Here is an 18,362-nt window from a genome sequence, read left to right on the forward strand (position 1 = left end):
AGGATAACCACAGAGATACGTACTAACTGTCTGAGCATATCATCCTCCTCTTCAGTTCCAAGGCAGAAATCAGCTTTCAGTCAGCAAAGCAGCTGATTAGACATGACCCCACCCTTCCCATGTTCTTGGGGCTTTATTCATCATCCCTTGCCAGCAAGCTCAGCTGCTTCCTCCTGACACTCAGCCTGTAGGAACAGCAGCTTCCAGCAGGGGAGGTAAGAGCTTTATTAGTTTATTTCAAACTAAAGGTTGAGCTCACTGTAGTACACGTTTCTCGCAGGCCTATATGCAGGGAATATGGGGAGAGAGATTTTATTTTGCTGAGATGCAGTAAGGGAAGAGTGGTCCCAACACGCTCCAGGTTGGAAAGGGCTTAACAGCACCCAGTGTGCGCCCGCAAAGCTACCTGGCAGGGCCCAGAGAACAGGGAAGTGCAGAGAGACTCAAGGGAATTCCTTCACAAAAGCAAGCTCTTTACAGCTAAAGAGCCTAAAGGCAACTATATCAGAAAACAAAACACTCCTCTCCCCAGTAACAGCAGTGAGAGAAGAGGCAGTGGCCTTAAGTTGCACCAAGGGAGGTTCAGGTTGGATATTAGGAAAAATTTCTTCTCAGAAAGAGCAGTGATGCAGTGGCACAGCTGCTGCGAGGAGATGTGGCACTGAGGGACACGGCCAGTGGATGTGGTGGGGATGGGCTGACAGTTGGACTAGGTGATCTTAAAGGTCTTTTCCAACCTTAATGATTCTGAATGAGACTGAATGATGGGACAATGTGAACCGCAACAGCTCCTCTGGCATCCAGCAGGCATGATGCATCAGGAGGGCTGCACCGGGCTGGATCACCTTGGGGTGACCTCACTGCTCTCAGGCAGAGGAACTCTCTCCTCCAGCTGCTGAACAAGGTGGAAGAGCAGTTGTAACAGGCAGCCTTGCTGGCTCAGGGCATCAGACACCAGGTGCTTCTTCCCAAAGCAGCAGGATCTAGCAACTCCACAGTCAATACTCTCCAGCACTCTCAGCCTCTGCAGGGATCAAAGGTGGACAATCACCCTCCCAATCACACAGATCACACAGCAGTGCTGTTAGCAAAAGCTTTCTTTTCCCCTTGAAGTGGCCTCGGGCAAAACAGATTAGAGGTAACAGGCAGAGATAGCGCCAGGTTTGTACTGTACCAACCACTGCTGATTTCCTATAAACCTCCTCCAAAACACTGCAGTACACGTAACATTCAGGGGAAAACACGTATTTCAGCACAGTCACGCTGACCTGCAGATTCAGAAACTTCCAGGAAAGCACTCTTCATGCATAAAACAGTAGCTGCCAAGAGAGAAAGCAGGTAAACGTGTATTTCTAGCCTACCTCAGCTATGCTTTCAACCGTATTCCTCTTACTTGCAGAACACGCTAAAGCATTTTATCCTGATCCTTTTCACACTGATTTCAATTCACACTTTCCATGCTGGAAAAGCCATCCCTCACATACCAGCTCTCTCCTACAGATACACACCCAAGTGAAATCTTCAGATGACACAGCAACCTGTGCTGAGCAGAGCAGCTGAGAGGGGAAGAATACCAAGAACCAAAGAAAAGAAACTGACTTAGAAGATGCCACCTAGTTTCTGCATAAACAGAAATAACAACCAGTGCAGCTGTCCTCAAATGCTCCCTTGCTTCCTCCCGCTCACCCTCCAGAAAGGAGAATAAGTGCCAAGAGACAGACCCCTCCTCGGCCAGCCCCAGGGACAGTTGACCAGAAGAAACCTCTCCAGTCTGGGTCCTCAAAGATGTAAGGCAGGATACGAGTGAGGAGCCGGCTGCAGTTCAAGACGATTTGTCTCTCCTTCTCTGTGTGGCAGCCGCTCTCTGCTCCCTGCACCAACTTCTCCACAGCCTGCAGGAAACAAAAGGCAGGTAGCATTAACATCAACATGAGCAGAACCACACAGTTCTGACCTGCTGGTGACATCTTCACATGGATTTATAAGCACTGCTTGGAATCCATTTTCCCTGAGTTCAATAATACAGCCTCCATTGCTGTTTGAAACACTGGGGTAAACAATCTTAGCCAGACCTTCTTCAATTTCTTCTGTTCCAGCACAAGAGATCTGACATGTTAGGGTAACCCACACAGCACATGTTGCATGGATAGAGAACCACAGCACCTGTGGGCTCCCTCCAGCACTGGAAGCAGAAATAGTACTAAGGGTTCACCATGCAGCTTTTTAATTCCCGGGGTCGTATTCTCCACTTAGTTTCATAGCAGACTGTCTGGGTCACTGACTCTGCAAGCTTGCGTCACTGCCTTAATGGGCATGTAAATGCTGTCTGTACACTCAGCCCATCCACGCACAACTCCATGACTGCGCGTAAATATTTTTCCAGGCACGTTTATGACCCTGCACAGCAGGGATGTAGGCTGTCTCCAGCCATGACTGCAGATGGCATCTCAGCCATGCTGCTCTGCTCTCACAAACACACAAGGCTGCTAGGTCCAATGTCACATCATGCTTGGCAAAGGTCAGGGCCTTCAGACCAGCAAAAGTCTGCAGGCTGCTCTGACCACAACATCTTACAATCTACAGCTCCCAGATACGCAGCGCTGCAGAGATCAGGTCTCCTAACACAACCAATTCCAGCAGGGAGAACAGCCCACATTTTAGCCTCACTTTTTGTAGAAAGAAGACACAGAGCCAAAGGAATTACTGGTCAGTTTAGATCGCCCCAACTCTTCTTAATTCAGAAGCTGCTGCTTGTCAGAAGCTAGGAGACAGCACAGGGGAAGAATTGTGGTAAACTGAGAGGCAAGACAGAGTTATCACTGGGGGCAGACAGGAACAAGCAAATGCAGTATGTAGTGCAAGGAGACAATAGGGCACCAATCCCCACTGGGAGCCACAGGACTCAGTGAAGGGACACCTCCTTCCAGCACAGCACTGAGGATAATGCCATCCTTACCTTATAACACAGAGTCGCCAAGTTGGAAGGCGATTCCTCTCTCACTGCTCGGATCTCTGCAGCTGGCACAAGGGCAAAGACATCCTGCACTGAAGTGGCTGTGTCTGCCCAGAACTGGTCCCAGAAGGCATCATCTGTTGCCTCCACAGGCTGTGGAGAGACAGACAGAGCTACAGAGGCAGAACCACCATCCCATGAGTTCCAAACATCAGTGCAACTGGATCAGGGATGTGACCATTGCCGCAGAGAACAGAAGAGGACAAATAAAACAGCATCACCGATTTACATTCCAGATTTTTTAGTTACCAGAGCCAAGGCTTCTGGGACCTCCCAAAGAGACCATTCCCTCAGCACTGGGGGTAACAAGCAAGACATTTACGTGACCAAGTGCATCAGACTTGGACACTCCATGTCTTCCACAATCACAACACATGCAAGGCCTCAGCTTGGCTGCAAGCCGGGGCACATGTGCACAGTTCTTGATTAACACACATGGTCTGGGCTGCTGTCACGTGCAACACACACAACAGAATTACTTCTGCTGTAATCAAAGCCTTGGGGAAGCCACTGGGGATGTCCCATGTTAGGGCACAAACACAAAGAACTGACAGACCCACCTGAAAACACTCAATAGTGCAACTGAGTTGATCTTCCTGAACCAAACATTTACTGGTAATGGGACTCAGGGCAGCCAGCGTCAGCCACAGTCTTACCCTTAAAATGCCCTAATCGTGCAGTCGAAGTGGAAGGAGGAGGTCAAGACAAGCAATCCAACTAGGGTCACATCCATGGACTAAGTCTGTCCTCTCATACCTGGGAGCAGCCCTTGCTCCATGATCCAGCCTCTGCCCCACAGCAGCTCTGCAGCAAAGAGCAGCTCTTGTAGGTGATGATAATCAGCACTGTGCTGGGTCTATCACGTCGGATGGAAGAGGGGTAAAACCACAAATGCATGTTTAACTTGAATTATTCCCAGCTCCACGTAGTAGGCAGAAAGCATTGTCTGCTTCTGAGCTGCGGTTCTTAACGCAGCCAAGATGCCACGCTGGAGAGAACAGCTCGTTCACAGCTCTGATGCTGAGAAGCGTTGCATTTCTCCCCTGTAACTGAATGAGAAGAGACGGCATCACCTGAACCCACAGAAGGTGATGCGACACCACCACCACCGGAGGGCAGCAAGCGAGAGGAGCCAGCAGGCGGCTGCCAGACTGGTGCAGCAGGTTACTGCCCTCAGGCTCTCCTCCTACGTGCTCCTGTACCCGAGAGGCTCATGGCTCATCCCACTCCTTTCTGCTATGCAATGAATCAGCCTGAGCCACTCTCCACTCAAAACCAAATCCACAAGTTAAAGCATCTTCTCAAACACTGTTCTGATGCTGAAATCCACTTTATTACCTGGCCAATAAACCAAATTCCCACCAAGCCCCTTTTCAAGAAAGAGACTTTTTCTAAGGGATCCAAGACAATTGCTCCTCAGAGGGATCTGCAGGACAGCCAAGTGCCTCCAGCCGACTTTCAGCAGAACTCAACTTCCTAAGCAAGCAAGAGAGCTGCACTACCTTGCAATCTGTGCACAAAACGCCTAAATGGAGAGAGGAGAAAAGCTATTTGCAAGTCAGATCTCTAATTACGCTCCTCAAAAAGAGTCAGGTATTTGGAAACACGATCTGTATAACGCAGGAAACATCCTCCACTCCCTACATCCCCTTCCAAACCGGGCACCACAATCGTAGGGCTAATTGCCATGTGCACCTACTGGCTGCTTGCCACAGCCACTCCCACCGACAGCAGGGAGCAGCAATTGCTGCTAACAGAAGATCATGCATAAATAATGGCTTCATTCTAACCTAGAGGGGAAGAAGAAAACCATTTCCCTCCAATGTACACAGAACCATTCTCTGACCATAGCTTCCTTGGAGGCTGAACACAGCACCGCTCTACAGCTGGTAGCATGACAGCTATAATGGATTAAACAACTCTGTCTCCAACGAGAATTACATGGAGATAGAGCAGCAATCACCCGAGCCGCAGTGTTGGATGCTGCAGCAGCAATGCCTGCCATCTTGGCAAGCAGGTTACGCTAAAACACCGTTTCGTTGCTTTTTAATAGCTGCATTAAGTCATCTCCCCATCCAACAGATGGCATCCCATGTACAATCCTAGGATTCAGTACTGACTCACCCGCATCCCTGCAGCCCCCCCAATCTAATTAACCGTCTGGCATCATAAAGCTACTTGATGCACGTAATATTCATCTCCTCAAAAGAACACGGGTGGACGTTTTAAAGCCGACTGTATTCTGCGTATAGCATTTCCAGAGATCTAAACATCCATCTCCTCGTGCTGAGCTCACCCAACAGCCTGCGCCCAGCACGCAGAAAAGGGAAGTACAGCGACCTGGAACAGCCTCATTCGCTGATCACCTGCTGCTTGAACCACGTCTGCACCAAAGGAAAGAACTGACTGCAGTACTGACTGCTGCTGTGAGCACAGCAGGCAGCATTAAGTGGATGTGATGTCTTACAGTGGACAAGGGAGATTTTTATTTTTGCCTTCACCTCGACAAGGCTTAAAGTCCTCCCGTTTGCACGCTGGCTACACAAAGGCAGAATCAGTCCTGCCGACACTTCCAGACTTCCCCAGATTTCCAGACTTCCCCAATAGTTATAAACCGGGGATTTTGGATGCTTTAAACGCGCCATCCACACATACTGCAACAATCAGAAAAGGAAGCCGTGTGAATTACAAGCATTTTGCCAGATACTGACCAGCCCTGAACAAGCAATCCTAAGCAAACAGGATACATCGTGGGAAGAAAGATCACAGCGCAGTGCTGACCACTTCCTACAAACAGGAAAAGGCCCGAAGCACCGCCTCCCCTGCTTGTTACTGTCCTCAGCCCAAAGCTGTTATCACCTCCACTTTCACATATAACTCCTCACTTTTCACATAACCCCTCACAAGCTCAGGCAGAGCGAGCATTTGCACCCTCCTCCCACCCAGGCATTCTCTGCACTACTCCTGGACACCCAACACCTTCTTATCCAGCACCCATTCCCAACTGCCCCTATTGGAAGACCATCCTCCAGTCCTCACTTCTTGCCACCATGCTGACCAGCCCAGACCTCAAGGCACGCGGGGTAGGGACTACCATTCTTCTGGGACTCAAAGCCCTAATTTCTGACCAGGCTTTTCCAGACAGGACTAAACAAACTCGGACAGTAACAGCAGCGTGCTCCTTTCCACTCAAATGCGGCAGAATTCAGAGCGCGGCACCAGACTGAGCCCTAGGAGATCAGGCAGCCCTGCAGGGAGCGTGCAGGTACCTCTGACCACCTGCTTGTGAGCCACTGTGAAAAGCAAAGCCCGAGGTCAGATTTATTCAAAATGTTAATAAGTAGCAGGATTTCATTCTTGCTGCCAAGGACAGCAGCTCCACACTGCTCTCAGTGCAGAGTGATTTTTTTTTTTCATAGGATATTTGCGCCAGCAGGACGGAAATCGAGGAGAGATCCCAAACAAGTCTTTTGCCAGGCCTCTGCTCACAGCAAAAGAAAATGTGATTTGTGGAGTCCTGGCATTGAAAGCCTAAGAGTCAGATATAGTTTTGGTTGGAAAACAATAACGTCACTTTTCGTCAACCCAGAAGACTTACATATTTGAATACATTCAGAAATAGGCTACTCAGAAACTAATCTCTCTCTAAGCATAATATTTACTTCTATCAGGCTCAAATTAACAGCACGTCACAATATTGCATTTGTGCATCAAGGAGAAAGAAAGAAATCATTTAATCCCCAACTGGGAAAAGCAAGCACGTTTCCCTCAGCTTCAGCTCCATGCCCACCACCCACAGCCCACACGTCCCTTCACCTGCCATGCAGGCAGCACTCCTGGGGGTGAGGGAGAACCCACACATCCCAAATGACAGGGCACACCTGTTTTACTGTTAAATTGATTAGGAATACTCTTATAGAAGTGGGCAACATACAGAAATACAGGCATCATGTAAGAAAGCCTTCAAACCCCTTTTTCTGCCTGTGACCACTATCATACATTTGTAGCATAAACAAATACCTTTCCTCTGGTACCTTTTTCATCACTGACATTGCTCTGAAATCGCTCTGAAGTGATTTTTCTTTTTTAGTATTTTTACATCTTCAGAGTTTCTCTTTGGCAACTGAAAATCAGTTCCACCTTTTTTGCCCACCCTTGGCTTGACTTTCAAGATCCAGGCTCCACATGTGCTACAAGCACTGAAGCATTACATTACTGACAATTTTGTTTGTTGCTTTTTGGTTTTTTTTAATGTTCATGTGGAACACTCATTTTAATCAATGAAAACTTATAGATTCAAGAAAAATTAATTACGCCAACTCCAAACTTTCACCAGCGAGCAAAACTGTGTTCTGCTGGACCACTTCCTCCCCTCAAAAGCCTTCCCAAACGTGGCACAGCACATTACTTAGCTCCTGGTTTCATTTTACCCAAGATCTGACAAAAATCTGTTTGTCCAGTTACCCAATGAAAGACTTAAAAAACAAAACAAACAAACAGACGTTGCCCAGAAAGCAAAGTGCCTTTTAAGTTAACAGTCCCGAAGTGGGGATTTGACTCCGTCCATCGCTGCCGCTCGGATCCAGGTCCCCGCGCACCAGGCGGCTGCACGCCCGGCCGCGCACACCGGCCATGCGAACAACGGTGCCCTTCTGCGCTGTGTAAACATGGGAGCGCCAACAAACACCCCGCCCTTTTTCCACATGGCGCTCAGGCTCACGTAGACACAAAGACGCGAAATGAATCCGGACCAGAACGACACCGCTTCTCTTCCCTTTACCCAGGGCCCCTCAGAACCTTCCTTCGCGCACACGTCAACAAATGGGGGAGGGGAGCTCTGCCCTCGGCTGGCACCAGGAGGCACCGCCTCGCGCGGGCTGCGCTCCGCGGGCAGCAGGTGCGACGATCCCGCCGGTGAGCGCAGGCGCCGAGCAGCCGGCTTTCATCCGCCTCCCCCGGCCTCCTCGGTAAGCGCGTCCCCCGTAACAGAACGGCCCCGCAGATCCGACGGCACCCCGAAGCATTCTGGCAACCAAAAAAGACTTGGAAGAATTCCTTCAGGTTAATTCACCCGCTTCTCCGATTCCGTGGCGTCTGCTCTGAAAAACCTGTCGTGACGCTCCCACAAACCCCGGTCCCGCAGACACAAGCGGCGAACGCAGCTTTACAGCGCGAAGCCTCTTCCAACCCTACCTTCTACCAGCCGCCCCGGCCCTCACTCCGACTTCTCGCAGACCCCCTCCCCTCGCCCTTCCTCTCTTTCTGCCCACACCCCGTTCTGACGTTATTCCCCGCCGTTGCCCCTACCTCCTCCACATCTCCGCCTTCGCACGGCTGCGGTTACGGCCCCTCGGCCGGAGGCGGCTCAGAGCAGCGCGGCCATAACGCCGACCGCCTCCCGCCGCGCTCCTCCACCGCAGCCTGCGGGAGAACAGCGTCATTCCACGGGCCGCGTGCGGAGACCGCTTCCGTGCGGAGAGCCGCCCCGGCAGCCCGGCTGGCAGCGTCCTTTCCAACCAGCGTCACCCGCAACGGGCGCACAAACGCCGAGCGGATCGCGCGGCGCGGTGACGGCACAGCCTGCCCCGCACAGCCCGCAGCACCGGGCCGCCGCGGGGCTCGGGCCCGCCGGCCCTCGGCCGCCTCAGGGAGGCTCCTGACATGGCGGTCCCCCCGCGACATGGCGGCCCTCACCTGTGTCTTGGTGGTGAGCTGGATCACGGCCTTCCTGAAGTTCAGCTTGGAGTCCGCGCTGCCCATAGTGCGGGCTGAGGCCCGGCACAGCCTCACGCCGCCGCTCCGGCTCGGCCCGCCGCCTCCATCCGTCCGTCCCGCTGTCAAACCCTCGCGGATCGCGGCTCCGCCCCTCCCCGCCCCTCTCTCCCCCCCTCCCCGCGCTGCCGTCCCTTCTCTCCCTGCCCGCCCCTCCATCCCCAGCTCCTCTCCCTGCGCGCCGCTCTGCCGATTTTCCCTTCCTCCAAACCTCTCTCCCTGTCCCCGGCTCCCTCTGCCTTCTTACCCACGTCCTTTTTCCACTCTCCACCCCCTTCATTCAGCCCGCTCTCCTCCTCACCCATCACCCTCTGCCCATCCTCGTTCTCTTCTTCCCCCTGAAGTTCCCTACCTGAGCCGAGGACGTTCTGTAGCCCGTGGGCCGGAGGCGTTGCCCCGCACTGCTCACCGCTGCTTTTACAGCTTTGCTGTTTTCCGCCCCGAGCAGACCCGCACCCACAGCAGCGCCCTGCGGGGCGCTGAGCTGCAGCTCGGCAGACCTCATTTCTTAGAGGAAGGCAGAACTGGATGGTGTTGCAGGAACACACGGCGCTGGCCCGCTAAAGCAAGCGGTGGGAGCTCTCACTTGTTGGCATGCAACCGGTACAGAAATCACGCAGGATCGACTACATCGAGTGACAAATGGAACCACCCAACATTTCTCTCTTATTCCTCGTGTTATTTTCCTCCTCCATTGCTGCACACGAGGGCCAAGCACCAGGCATTGCTTTAACCACACAGGGACCCTCAGCTGCTCGCAGCAGGGTTGAGGAAGCTCTCTGGTGCAGATCACATCTTTTCTGGGCTCTTGCATAAACATCTTGCATGCCTTTCCTGTAGGCACCACTACAGGTAATGCAATTGGGTATAAATCTGGGAGCTCCATCACACAGAAGGTAAAAATCCATCTACACACACTGTCACATTAGTTCATACCTTAGAGTCTCTGATGGACTCCATGGCTAACAAAGACAAACAAATCACGTAAACAGAAGTTTGCCTTCGAGAAAAAGAGAAAAGCTTGGAGGACAAGCACTGACTTCTTATCAGGTTACCAAATGGAGGACACTGTAGAGAAGACACCAGGCTAAGGTGATGCTATGGGTCTGCTCATACGGGTCCCGTCTTTCACACCCACACCAACACATCCGAACCAGGTGAGAACGCCACATTCCCACCGGAGAGGAGGCTGACACTCACCCGAAGCCGCAGAGCCTCCCGCAGTAAAGCCGGACCGCCCCGGCCCGCAGCAGCGCGAATCGGGAGCCAGAGATGCCCGCACTCCGGGAGGGGAGCCTGAGGGCGGCTGGGCGTGGAGGAGGAGGAGGAGGAGGAGGAGGAGGAGATCGGCCTCGCCCCCCCTTCCCTGTCGCCGGCTTTCCTTGCAGCATTTCCATGCTAGAGGTCTCCACCGAGCTGCGGAGAGAGGATCTGCCTGGCTGCGCCGGGCCCTCTTCCTTCCTTTGTGCATCCCCCGGCCCCTCCGGCTACGTCCCCGTTTAATCCCCGTCCCTTGGAGCCTCCCCCGGCCCCAGCGGCAGCAGAAGCCTCCCTCGGAGAAGCAGAGCCCGGCAGCGGCCAGGAGCCGGTTGCCACGTCGTACCACCCGCTTCCCGGCCCGCATCCCTGCCTCCATCCCTGCCTCCATCCCCGCTGCCGGCGGCGGTGGGGCCCCCTCGGCGCATGCTGCTCGCCTTCCCCGGCTCCTGCTGCTAAATGCTGAGTGCTGACAGGATGGAAGAGTTTCAGAGCGAGGAAGAGGAGCCCTGGTACGACCAGCAGGATCTGGAGCAGGGTAAGGATGGGGGGGACAGGCAGCTGCCAGGGGTGGAAGCCCAGGGGGAGAGGAAAAAAACGAAACAAACAGGAGGTGGGAGGTAAACTCTGAGTGAGGGGTGGGATACCTTATCTCAAGGCTTCTGTTTGCTCGGCAAACCCAGCATCTCATCTTGCAGCCTCACCTCCATGGAAACGTCAGCTCTGCTGCTCCCGACAGCCATCCTGAGTAAGGAAAGTTTGAGATGCAGGGAGCCCAAATCTGCCCTCAGCACCAGCCAGGTGTCCTTTGGCGGTACAGCAAGCTGGTTCCCCAGAAAACATGCTGGGGGCAGAATCCAACATGGATAGTTCTGACACTGCCTTCATCTCCAGCTGGCTGTAGGCAGTCGTCAGGCACACTAGTTAGAAACAGATCTACAGATCTTACAAATAAGGTACTGCTAAGATGTAGGTGCTGGAAGTGTTGCCCAAAGCTCTTGCTGTCCAAGCTTAATCCCAAAGAACGCTTATAAGTAACCTTATTACTTCTGGAGGTTTCTTCAGTCAGCCATAAAAGTGGGAAAAATTGAGGAGGAGAGAAAGGAATGCCAAGGTTCAAACAGCAAAAATAGGTTTGCCAGAGAAAGATAAGCATTCACTTGTGTAATTTGTTTTGAAGTAACTGCCTGCATTTACACTAGCTCTTTGTAATGTTTATCCTAAGCTGTACAGTTAGTACCTGTGTATATTTGGGGCTTCTTTTTTCTGAATGCTTAGCTTCACATTTTGAGTCAACGTAGCTGAAAGAAGTTGTGTTTCAGAGCAGCTGCCAAAGAATGAACTGAATTGTCAATGTATAGAGAAGAGTTTTTGGTACCCAAACGCAGTCGCCCTTCTGACGTGTAATGCTCTACATGTGTTATGGTTCTACATCTGCTCCAACCAGCTGACTGCCAGCGGGGACATTGCAGCCCAGCTGCAGTGCCTCTGCCCACCATCACTCCAGTACATTATGTCATGATTTGAAGTTTGCACAGCTTCAGCTGCAGGGCAGTGGCCCAGCAGGGAATGATAGCCAGCCCAGAGGGATTGTGCAGCTGTTTTTTAACCTCAATTTCTCAATTAACAGGAAGTATTAGTAGATGGATACTAGGCCCTCTTGTTTCAAACACAACGCTCAGATTAAACCATGGCAGAGAAAGAAGATAGAGCTATCAGCTGGGTTAGCATGCAGCCTTCGACTCCTCAGAAATTCACATTTCTATGTGACATCTTCTCCTGGCTCAGCAGGGACCTGTGCACTGCCCAAGGGGCAGGAGGCAGACTGAGGAGCAGCAGCACTACAGATGAGTAGTGGGAGAGTTGAGCCACACAGGACTCAGGTTTTTAGCCTAATGCTGTCTCTGGTGTCAGGTTCGTGAGTCAGCGCTGGCTCCCAACAATAAGAACACCTTCCTGCTGCTGGCCAGGTTCCCTGCTCTGTCCCAGCCATGTACATGCAGAAGAGCTAACTCCAGATGATAAATTCACGCTGAGGATAGGCTCCACCTTTGAGCAGACGCAGGACTGGAGGAAAACAGACCCAAAGCAAGTCCCAAGTGCGGGGCTCACTGTCTCTGTAAGGATGGGGGCTGTGCAGGCTTGCACAAACTTAGGAGAGATGGAGAAGGCTGTAACTGAAATCAGCCAGCTGGAAAGGTCCTGCGGGGTAATCACAACCATAATTAATTTGCACAATGCACTATGAAGGACAGTGCCAGGCTTGGTCCATGCCTGCCATAGCAGCATCCAGAGGTCCTTGGAGATGGTACAGTCCTGACGCTGTCAGTTTGGAAATTAGGAGTGGAAGCACAATGCAAGACATCCAGTGCAGCATGATTAAGAGTTGTGCTGGCATTACTGTGAGGAGCAGCATGCCAAGGGACATGCCAAAACCATGGCTGGCAGCAGCCAGGAAGGCAGATGACAAAAGCAGAGACTAGTCCTTGGGAGCAAGGGTGGGAGCAGCAACGTGAGCTAAGGGAGAGAAGGTTCTGCTGTGCATCAGTTGGTTGCTGGCCTTATCATCTTCTCACAGCATCAAATATTTATTATACTTACACCCAAAACTGTTTGCTAAGCAATGGATGGCTTAACCAGGAGCTCCACGATGATTATGTTGATTAACCATTTTAGCACCACGGAGGAAACCATGCTTTCAGTTCTGTGCTGAGCACCTGTTACTTTCCTCCCCATCCTCCACAGTGCTTTGGCTTGCTGAATCAAATCAGTTTTCCCAAGAGAACAAACTCCAATTATTCTTTCCCTCCTGAAGGACCCATAGTCCTTCATCCATCACATGCCTTGGAGGCAGCAGGACCCAGACCCCAGCCTCCCACCACACCCAAGTGGATTGGTGCCTTCCAGAACCCTTGACCTGTTCCCTAACAATAATCCCACACTGTTCAAGGTGATGTACATACCCTGAGCACAGGGTGTATGTGCAACCAGATCCCGAGAGAACGAACAGAAGCTAAAATTAGATAATCTGAGCTGGGGACAAGTGAGGATGTCTTTTCAGCTCATCATAAGCATTTGTGTTCAGAAGGCCATGTGCCAGCAGAAACACATCTGGATGCACACAGAGCAGAACAGACCCAGCAGCTATCTGGCAGCTCTCTGGCCTCGGTCTCCACCTTTCCACATTTTCCCAGCCTCCCACCTCTCTGCCAGCACTCAGGTCTAAGACAGAGTGCAGCCCAACAGGAGGGCTCCCAACACTCTCAGGAGCCTGAATACAGCCTCAGTGTGTCAGCCAGCAGGATAAGGAACCAGAACCATCCCAACACCACTGCAAGACCAACAGCCCTCTCCTCCTGGGCAGCCACAGAAACTTTTGGGCCAAACCATCTGCAGTGCAGGCTAAGGACCTTATGGCTTTCACCTCTAAAGGTCTCCAGATTTAAGATACTTAATTCCTCCTCCTCCTGCCAAGCACCTGATTGCTTTGCTAAGAAAAAAAGACACAAGGTGCTGAGCTTGCACCACACTCCTCACTCATCCACGTGAAGACCCAGGGTCAGCAGTACACCGGTAACCAGCTGCAACCATACCCATCAATTTTCTGCATCACCCAGACATCAGATACAGGGTGGTCCATACAGCTGCAATCACACTCTGCTTGCCCAAACATTGGGGTGCAGATAGAACCCCAAAATGTGTCCCTCATGTTGCCTTCCTGGCAGCCCATCTCTGCAGGTGAGCCCTGCAGCCTGCTGCCTTCATCCCCGCAGCAGGCAGGACGGTGCTGCCTGCATAGCTGAGCCACTCAGAGCTGTGCACTGCCGCAGGCAGGTTGTGGAAGTAGAAAGTTTAACTAATTGCTGAGCTGCTTGGAGATGATCAGAAGGACTAACACACAGGGAAATAAGGCGGCATTTTGGTTAGTCTTCAAGGAGAGGAAAGGGTGAGAGCCTCCAATTCTGAGTAGAAAATATCCATATGCATTTTCCTAGAATGTAAGTTGTCCTGCTATGTGAAGGAGGCAAGCAAACAGGGAGTAAGAATCCCACACAGTGACTTCCAGGACCTGCCGCCTGTCTGACACAGAAACTCCTTTCTATGACTGCTGAACCTTGGGCACATACTTCCAGCTGTGGGAAGAAGCAGAACTGGGGGAACTACTGTGTGTTTGCAGCCTCAGGGCTGTCCTGAAGGACCTCCTGCCCACAGCAGCCCCAGCCGCTGCTTCTTTGTGGGCCAAGGAAACTTGAGGATGGCATCCATCCATGGTTCTACCTGCAGCTGTGGGCAGCTGTAGCAGTTGTGCTGAACTTGGTTGCCCCAGAACTGTTCAGGACCTGTGTTCCCTCCAGCAGGAGCAGCCAAGCCAGCCAACAATAGCTGCGGGTGGGGTGCTGTCCTCCCCAGTGCTGGGTCAGTTACAGCCTCCTGCCCCCAAAACCATCAGGGAGATTCCCACATGGCAGAAGTCCATGCATTTGTGTCTTTAGCTTTAAGAGTAAAAGCTTCTCTCTACTCATGGTTCCCCACATCCCAACATAATTAATTAGCTAGAGCTTTGCTGCCTGGAGGGAGGGTGCCCACAGGAAAGTATTGGCTTCCTTTCTCTCTCCTCTTTCCTCACTTCTTCTCCTTATCTCCCTTTTATGTATTTATTTAGGGCTCTTTCTGGTTTCTGGTCCACGTGCACAACCAGGGCCTCCACCAGTCACCGAGCTCTTAGAAACCATCTTAGCCTACAAGGCAAACACAGGCATGGAGGCTGTTTAGATAAGGGAGCAGTAGGGAAAGACAGATGCAGCCCAACCGTGGTCTAATAGCACGCTCTGCATTATCATGCTCTAGCGATACAGCAAAACACAAGTCGATGGCTGTGGGCACAGGATGGGACTGCTGTGGATGAGTTGGTGTAGATGCATACAGCTTATAAGCCGGGGCAGCCAACCTAGGGCTCAGGCGTTAACTTATTGCCCACGCTTGGAGAGCCTCTCTGCAGCACAGTGTAGTACAGACAGCACATCCCTGAGCCCCTGCCCTGCTCCGGGATGGGATTCGCTGCCGGGGAGCAGGTGGGGTCACTGCTCTCATTGCCCACCAAGGTTTCCCAGACAGAGCCACTCTGTTACTCTTTGCTTGTCTTGAGCCCCTGCAAAATGCATCTCTGTGGTCACAGGAGCTCCCCCCTGCCAGGGCTGCTTGCAAAGCCAAAAGCAGCCCATAGGTTCAGAACAAACTATGCAAGAAAAAAAAAAAAAAAGAAAGAAAAAAAAAAAAGAAAAACAAAAGCAAGCAGGCAATCCAGCAAATCTCATTAGACTAACAGAACTGCCCATGTGCCCAGCACTAGCTCAGCCCAACTGGAGCCATGCTTTGAATGGGCATGCTGACATGGCTTTTCCACATATGCCTGTAGGTTGTTTGTGAGATGTGTGATGACACTTGCTTCATCTGCACCCCAGCACATTCCCCTGCACAGGTTTGTAAGGGGTAAGCACTGATTCCCTCCACAACCTGTCATGGAGCAGCAGTAAGAGATATACAAAAGCTGATCTTCACTGTAATGTATCCAGACAGCACAATCTCTTGCAACTAAGGAGAAAAATAAATGAGCAGTAAGCACACCCTACCCTGGGGTAAACCAGTATCGCATCATTTATTTAGATTTTGAAAGGAATAATTGCACCTGCCCTTGACTCTAAGTACCCGTGTGTAATGGAGCAGACAGCAAATGCAATTAAATTAAACGTCAACAACATTAAACATCAGTTCTTAACTCTCAGCCTACCCCATCCATCAGCTCACAGTCACCCTGCGCTTCCTCCAGAGTCCACGCACCAGGGTTCTGCTCGCTGCTCCTCCCCAGTGCTCAGCAGGTGAATTTGCTGTTGGCAGCAGCAGGAGCAGCCACCCTCACTGCAGGCTCTTTAGGAAAGGACCACAAGTAACTCCTAAACAGACACTGAACCAAAGGACACATCCTGCATAAAGCCCTGCACAGTGTGAGCCCAAGGACCTGTAACAGCCCTTGCAGGCCTGCCTGGCTCACACAGCTCAGGATCACCACCAGCTCTCCCCAGGGACAGAGGGGCACTTAAACCTCTGTAATTGTCTGCATCAGCCCTTCAGTCCCTGCTGAAAATCCCCAGACTTCAGCGTTTCCTAAGGATATGGACATGATTTGTCCCATCTGACCAACAAGAACTCCAGGAAGAGCTGGGTTTCTTATCAGAGAGAAGATGGGGGAAAGCCTAAAGCAGTGCTCTAGGTGGTGGCTTCCTCCAGAAAGCTGTATTTACAAAGACAGCGACACAGTTGTGCCAAGAGCTGCTGAAGCATTCCCTGCCCAACACAAAGCTGCAGCCAAGGATAGAGAAAAGCATCCTTCAGGGTGCCCAAAGAGATGCAGGCCAGCACCAGGAACACAAGAACAGCTGCAGATTTGTGTGCCATAACGCAAGCTGCCTCAGCCAGGAGGCATCCAGCCCCACAGCCGTTCACATCATCCTGTGCAGGGGTTGCTGCAGGATGCTGCTGCAGGGGAACACCCTGTGCTTTGTTCCACGGTTTCTTTAAGAGAGTGACAACCTGCTGCAGAATCAGGACTTTTTGGGGGGGGGTGTTACCCAGTGATGCAGTCCCAGCACAATTACCTCTGGGTCACCTCTGCAGCTGCAAGACATTTGCCTCCCAAGATGAAGGAAAAACACTGCAACAGCAGCAGCTCCCCTGTGCTAGGCACTGCCCAGATCCAACCCCAGCTCCCCTCTCACCCTCCGCTCTCTCTCCTTGCTTTCCCATAGAAGCTCACAGGGAAGCACAGCCCTCCCTCTCTAGAGGCAGATCTTTGTTTAGGGGCGCAGGGCGTCTCCTGGGCTGCACACATCCTTGGGGTCATGGTCCCCACCTCCCCAAGACAATTTGATCAACACTTGTCTCCCCCAATCCCCTCCACAAGTCTGGTATCCCTGCGGGCACTGTTTATAAGTTGAATGCTGGCTGTTTCACGGGTGCTGCCTTCAGCACCATGGCTTCATTTCTCCTTCTGCACAGAGCAGGGAAGGAGGCATCACACAAACTGCTGAATTAGCACAGGCTGCACAGCACTGGCTGCCCAATCTGGTGCTGAAGAAGCACAGAGAAACACAAAAGCCTGGGGGGAATTTAACAGTCCTTACTCCGCTGAACATCCCATTGATAAATTCACACAGGCCCAGGATGCTGTCCTCTCTATGGAGAGGAACTTCGTGCTACCCAAGCTTGCTTGAACTAATCACAGCTTTTCTAATCAAGATAAGTCTGCTCTAAAGAGGACATAAAAACACATCTCTTCAGCATCCCCTCCCTCCTACAGCCCAGGGAAAACAACAGGTGGGAAGGAAGGGACTCAGCAGGTGTGGGGCAGACAGGATTAGGGGGATGCTTCAGCCGGCTGGAAGGGAGTGTGCGTGATGATTGCTGAGGCAGTTCAGTGATGCTGAAAAGACCAATTCGCCCACATCCTTCAAGCCCGGAATCTCTCAGGCCCTTAAGCTCACAATGGAAAGAAATTTCCTCCTCGGAGCTCACCCCTGTTCTTTCCTCTTTCCCATTTGTCCCCAGACACTGCCCATTTCCCCCATTAAATGATTGCTGAGTCCTTTAAATTACAGTGTAGGAACTCACACTACGTAATCCACTTAACTCAACTCCAGCTGATTAAATTGGATGCCATATGGCGAGAGAGCATTGGGGTAATCCGTAGGGACAGGGACACACTTGACTCATTACCTGAAGCCCTCTGCTCCATGCCAGGCTCTCCTTGCTTCAGAAATCAAGTAGGACAGATGTGATTTGCAACATGCCCCTCTCCAGCAAGGACAGGGGCTCTGGCAAGGTGGTAGTGCCATTAAACACTATCCCAAGCTGCTTAAAGGCACAAGTTCTCCTCTGTCTTTGCTGGTGTCTGGCTGTTTTTCCAATCTCTAGCTGGCACAGCAAACACTCACTCCCCTGTGGGCACTTTGGAAACCAGAGAAATTCAGCGCTCAGCAAAAAGAAGTCTTTCCTAGAATGATACATCCCTATAGCCCAGGAGGGCCCACAGCCCTCAGATCAGGTAGCTGTGTGACAATGACAACTATGATTAAAAAGACATTTCCTAGAGTAACACCCTGAATGAGGGCACTGCTGAGAATCCCTTCCCACGGTAAAGGGGAGATCTGAGGACACACAACAGCTGCTAGGGAGATGGCCCCCAGCACCGCTGGGGCCAAAGCAATAATCACTCAAACTAATAACACAGCAGCACTTCCCACAGCATTATCCAAAAGGAGGATCA

The 18,362-nt window shown here is 51.7% G+C and overlaps 2 protein-coding genes across 5 annotated transcripts in view; one reads left to right on the forward strand and one right to left on the reverse strand.

Annotated features, from left to right (window-relative positions):
- HID1 (HID1 domain containing) overlaps window positions 1-10,748 on the reverse strand; it is a 26,957-nt gene extending 16,209 nt beyond the window's left edge. For 3 of the 4 annotated variants that reach the window (XM_048964796.1, XM_048964794.1, XM_048964793.1), the window contains exons 1-4: window positions 10,690-10,748; window positions 9,986-10,091; window positions 2,957-3,106; window positions 1,722-1,892 (exon numbers count right to left, since the gene is read on the reverse strand). In XM_048964796.1, the coding sequence (XP_048820753.1) occupies window positions 1,722-1,892; window positions 2,957-3,106; window positions 9,986-10,091; window positions 10,690-10,733 (471 nt within the window). In that variant the 5' untranslated portion in view covers window positions 10,734-10,748. Of the gene's footprint in view, window positions 1-1,721; window positions 1,893-2,956; window positions 3,107-8,707; window positions 8,875-9,985; window positions 10,092-10,689 lie in introns of those variants that run through there. The other variant, XM_048964795.1, reaches the window with a different exon arrangement.
- Window positions 10,107-18,362, forward strand: part of CDR2L (cerebellar degeneration related protein 2 like) — an 18,025-nt gene continuing 9,769 nt past the window's right edge. Inside the window, exon 1 of the mRNA XM_048964797.1 lies at window positions 10,107-10,580. Within this exon, the coding sequence (XP_048820754.1) occupies window positions 10,502-10,580 (79 nt within the window). The 5' untranslated portion in view covers window positions 10,107-10,501. The remainder of the gene's footprint in view (window positions 10,581-18,362) is intronic.

The sequence above is a fragment of the Lagopus muta genome, chromosome 18 (assembly GCF_023343835.1).
Source record: "Lagopus muta isolate bLagMut1 chromosome 18, bLagMut1 primary, whole genome shotgun sequence".
Lineage (NCBI taxonomy): Eukaryota > Metazoa > Chordata > Aves > Galliformes > Phasianidae > Lagopus > Lagopus muta.